This window comes from Glycine max, chromosome 3, assembly GCF_000004515.6.
Source record: "Glycine max cultivar Williams 82 chromosome 3, Glycine_max_v4.0, whole genome shotgun sequence".
Lineage (NCBI taxonomy): Eukaryota > Viridiplantae > Streptophyta > Magnoliopsida > Fabales > Fabaceae > Glycine > Glycine max.
This window is the reverse complement of record NC_016090.4, coordinates 38,205,449-38,210,660: the sequence shown is the minus strand read 5'-3', so window position 1 is coordinate 38,210,660 and position 5,212 is coordinate 38,205,449. Positions and strand designations below refer to the sequence as shown.

General features: G+C 38.5%; 1 protein-coding gene across 1 annotated transcript; it reads right to left on the bottom strand.

Annotated features, from left to right (window-relative positions):
- Nucleotides 1-262: 262 nt before the first annotated feature.
- Nucleotides 263-4,736, bottom strand: LOC100798833 (pre-mRNA-splicing factor 18). The gene is made up of 2 exons (XM_003521199.5): nt 3,723-4,736; nt 263-808 (listed from the first exon to the last, which is right to left on the bottom strand). Exons 1-2 carry the CDS (start codon nt 4,545-4,547, stop codon nt 392-394), a joined length of 1,242 nt encoding a protein of 413 aa, XP_003521247.1. The 5' UTR covers nt 4,548-4,736; the 3' UTR covers nt 263-391.
- Between the last annotated feature and the right edge of the window lie 476 nt (nt 4,737-5,212).

Sequence of the window (5,212 nt, the reverse complement as noted above, 5' to 3'; positions counted from 1 at the left end):
AAATGAAATTTTATTAATTTACTGGGTGTACTAGCAATTGTACCAGGTGCGCCTAGCAACAGCCAAAAAATTTTGCTAACTTGATCCAGACTGCAAAGCCCGAAAACGCTACTAAGAGGAAGAAGCCCAACCACCGACTGAAACAGCATAGATATGAAGGGCATAAAAAACTAACAACGAATAACTTGGAACAAAAACAAGGGGCAAGCTGCTGGCTGGAACAAAAATATTGGCGACGTACACAACATCAGAATTTTTCATGTTTTGCCATTTTAAAAGATGCATTTTCTTTTATACAATCAGTAAGAAACACAAACAGATTGTATCTAGCAATTAAACATATATATAGTATGCATCATACGATGATGTCATTCCAGCAAAACATAAATGACTAGCTGTCTCTTGGAGCAGGCATTATCCTAAGCCTCTCTTCAGATGCCGCCTGATTGCCCCCACTAAATCTCTCTTCTGCTAGAAGTGAATGCAAATCACTGCCATTTGCCAAACTATTGAACTCAACGGCTTTAGAAGGCAATGTCGGATAACGGCGTTGGCAAAATGTCATTAATCTCTTCACAGATTGCAAGTATTTGCGAGTGGTCTCATCATTCATGATGTGAGCAACACTGTTGGTGTAGATCTTTTCACGGGCAGATCTTTCGTGAATACCAACCATAGTGACACCAATAGGCCAGGGTGCATTCCCGATAGCCAGCTTGATATAATGGTCCATTGCAGCCAGATAATCTCGCCTCATACAGCATTCAACCATCAACAATAACGCCTGTCGAATGTCATCCGGAAGAACCTGAAAATCATACCGCATACATTCCAGTAGTTAAATGCTTCAGAAAACATGCAACACTGATACATTCCTTATCAACAATAAAATTTTAAGCTTGTATCAATTTTAAAAGCCTACTCGGGTATTGAGCGTTTATCAAAGTTTACTTAATATGAACTTAATTTATTTTTTTTTCAATAAAGAATTGTTTGTAACTTCGAAAAAAGAGAATCTAGTTTATTTTCTTACATAGAATCCTCATATATGTGTGAATAACACATACATTTTTTCTATAGATACATTCGAAATCTTTGATTAGTGCTCGAGCCGGATGATGAAAAATTATCATATCCGGTTCTTTCGGAGGATGGATCTATAAGAATTCACCTATCCCAATAACAAAAAAACCTGACTTGAATGATCCTGTATTAAGAGCTAAATTGGCTAAGGGAATGGGTCATAATTATTATGGAGAACCTGCATGGCCCAACGATCTTTTATATATTTTTCCAGTAGTAATTCTAGGTACCATTGCCTGTAACGTAGGCTTAGCGGTTCTAGAACCACCCATATTTGGGGAACCCATGGATCCTACTCAAACAAAATCCATTACTTGAAACAGTAGCATGCACTAAAACAAGGAATATAGCCTTCAAAAGATATGCTAAATACTCAATGGTTTCTTTCTTTACTTGTATATTAAGGGATTTACTATACTATTACTTCCCCGACTACATATCATTCTTAGACTCTGGTTGCACATCATCCTACAGAATGACTAAGACTAAGCATAATATCATTTTTTTTAAGTAGAAACTAACCATAATACGATCAAGCTAAAAGGTTCGGCTATCCTATGACCATTGAAGTTTCTCAACACAATTGCTGAGAGAAAGAGGGAGGTGTGGGATACTCAACCAGTAATGCAGTTTCATTATCATTTCTGGTCATCAAATTTTGTGCATCAACATCGAGAACTACACCTACACAACAATTTTTATACCGCCAAAAATATGCATACCTTACCTGTCCCAGTTTCAAGTTTTCAACAATAACAAAAAACCTTATCCCACTAGAAAAGTTGGCTATATCAATAATCAAGCCACTTAGGCTCCATTTTGGGGCGTGTTTGGATCAGCTTATTTTGTGGTCAAATCTGCTTTTTCTTTGGAGCTTCTTGAAAAACATTTTTGGGAGGAAAATAACGATTATTTCCCCTAAAAGACTTGTTTCCAAAGATGCACCGAAACTAGAAAACAAAGCTGTAGACAGGAACAGTAATTCCATAACCATGCTCATTGTTGGTATATTATAAAGGGTTTATCAACCCTAAGAAGTAATGAACTATATGTATAGGCAGTACTCAGCACCACAAGCAGTCATATTCAATAGGAAATCTCCTAAATTATTTTGCTGAACACTGTTATTGACTACTGAAGTTCAGAGACTTGTGATCAAAATTGTTTTCCTAGAATGCAAATCCCCAACCCCCAACTAACTAAATACAAGTTTAGCTCAGCAAAATTTCCCTTGATAAAGGATTTTGGTTGATGTCTAGGTAATACAAAAAAATGATGATTTTAGAGAAGTAAACTCTGTCCTTTTTAATTAAAAAATCTCCTTAAAAGAGAGGATGAAAGAATAACTACTAACAAGAGTCAATTCTTTCCCCCACTAGAAAGAGACTAACATGAACGTTGGGAGAACCACACCACAAAATCTTGCCATTGCAGAAGGAGATCCCATGGCCATATCAAACCCCACTATATCTTGAAGTTAGCCTAACAGAAATAAAACAATTTTAATCCTGCTATTCTGCAATTCCCTCCCTTTCTGAAACAAATTCTAACCATTCATTAAAAAATAATTACCTCATATTTCCAACCCAAAAACAAAATAGCTGGATGTACGCAAATGCTATCAAGATTAAAGATTGAAAATACAAACACCTTCAACAAACTTAAGATGGTGCAGAGCATAGTTATCAAATCATGTAGCAACCAGCTCTGAAAACACTACAGAAGGAAGCAGAATAACGACTATTTTAAATTGCAATATTAAATATTAAATACAAATTAAATCATTTATCCTGCACATATAAATACTCAAAAACAAAAATTAAAGAAATTCATGATAAATGGTAAGTATCAGATTACACACACAATCACGATCAATCTAGGAGCAATAAGAACATAGTAATGAAGTAAAAAAATGAAAGATGACAGTGATATTAATAGAAAAAGAGCATATGTTTCTGAAGCAAAAATGTGTTTGAAAATGGGGGAAAATTCACAATTTTATCACTAAACCTTCTTTCAACATTTAAGGAGTAAAAATGGGTTTTTGAAGCCCATAACATGATAGCACTGCTATAGCGGACGAAAAGCGACTATTTTGGCCACTGTTGAAAACCGCTCCACTATTTGAATCCCATAAGTACTTAAGTAGTCTAGGGATTCTCCACTCTGCTACTCCACTATAGCACACAATTGACCACTATGGTGCATAGTCATACATATGCCCTCAGAATGGTCTTACTTAAAACTCTTACCATTCCAAAAATCATAACAGAATACTAGATAACACCACAACACACTATTGCCAACTCCTAGGTGCCATGCATATAGTTCTCCAAAGGGCGAAGACACAACAACAACAGCTTACTTCTCCATCTTTCTTGATTCAAAATTGCTTTACACTTCAGAATATTTTATTAAACTAAGACAAATTACTAACACTCTCCAAGATAAACTCTAATACCATCTTAACATTTGGGTTTGAGTCTACCTCAATCCTACATTGCCCCCCACTTATATAATTTAATTTGGTCATATCACGTGGGATCTCCAACACAACTAATCAACAATGCCAAACAAAATCCAAAGAAAACTAAATAACATGAACCAAGAGGTAAAAAAAATCTAAAAAGAGAAAATACCTTCTTCCTGCAAAACTTAAACAGCGGGTTCAAGTAACGCGCACACTGCTTGAAAGTGGCAACCATGGACTTCCCCTTGGCCGTGCGCTTCTCCGCCTCAGGCATCTCGCGCAACTCCTGCTTCCACTCATTCAACAGCTTCTTAAAGAACACCAGAATCTTATCCTCATCGCAAAGCTCCTCGAAATTCGCCTTCATCCGCTTCAAGTCCTTGTCCGCATCGGCACCATCGGAGCCGCCGCAGTCACTCAAGTCATCATCTCCGGCGCCGCCCTCGCGGTCCTCAGCGGCGCCGTCGTCGGCCTTCTGGCGCTTCCTCTCGCCGAGAATCCCGGTCTTCTGGCGCTTCCTGAGCTCCGCGATGTCGCGCAGGAAATCGTTGGTCTGCCCCTCCGTCATGTCGCTGTCAACCTCGAAGACGCCGGCCTTGAGGACATACTTCAGGCGGTCCAGCCTGGCGTCGTCGTCTTCGCCGAAGAGCGTGACCGGCTGCTTGAGGAAGCGGAGGCGGCGGATGACTTCGGGCTTTGGGAGGACGAGGTTGTCGATGTTTTGCTCGTTGGTGAGGGAGGCGGCGGAGGAGGATGCGATTGTGGAAGAGGCCGAGGCGGAGGCGGTGGATGAGGAGGACGGAGCGGTGGCAGCGTTGTCGGAGGACGTTGCGAGGCGCTTCTGTGACTTGGCTTCCAATTCGCGCTTCTCTTGCTCCCGGAGTTTCTGGATTTCCTTCTGCTGGATCTCGGAGCGCTTGAAGAATTTCTTGCCGCCGGTGTCTTGCGCCAGGGATTGGCGCTTCTTGAGAAGCTCTTGCTTCAGTAGGTCCATCTAGGGTTTGCGATGGCGCGGTGGTGGAGAGTGGGGCACTGCGGTGATCCGATCAGAATTCGGTGATTTTTTGGGTTAAACTATAAACACCGCTGAAGGAGATTAGGGATTTAGGGTGTAAGGAAGAACAAAATTCAATAGAACGACCCCGTTTTTGGAGATAAAAAATTTAAAAATGAAATCGCCATCATTGTGTAAATAAAGTAAAATTTATGTTCTATTATTAATTTTGTTTTGGCTTGCAAACGTGTAAAATTTTGTATTTATACATTGACCCAAATCGTGTATGATCGGGGTCATTGTGTAAATAATGTAAAATTTATATTTTATTATTAATTTTATTTTGGCTTGATACATGTCAATATCTCATAAACTTTTCTTTTTTTTTAGGTTAAAATATATAAATGATTTCTTAATTTATTTTTTAATTTTAAATTGATTTCTTAACTTTTAAAAGTTGTAAACCAAGGTACATGAATTAATTTTACAAAACTTATATACAAGATGAAATGTAATAACCAATTATTATTGATAAGCGTTACAGACAATCAAATCATACAAATTAGCGTCCATCTCCTAAAAATTCAATGCTGCCCAAATGGGGTATCCTATGATCAATATTGTAATAAACAATACAGGCACGCATGTTCAAACGGGCTTTGATT

Bases quoted from the DNA above. Each gene is read 5' to 3' on its own strand.
- LOC100798833 (XM_003521199.5), bottom strand. From the start codon at position 4,547: ATGGACCTACTGAAGCAAGAGCTTCTCAAGAAGCGCCAATCCCTGGCG. The intron at 809-3,722 runs GTATTTTCTCTT...TATGATTTTCAG, and splicing joins TTAAGTTTTGCAGGAAGAAG to GTTCTTCCGGATGACATTCG.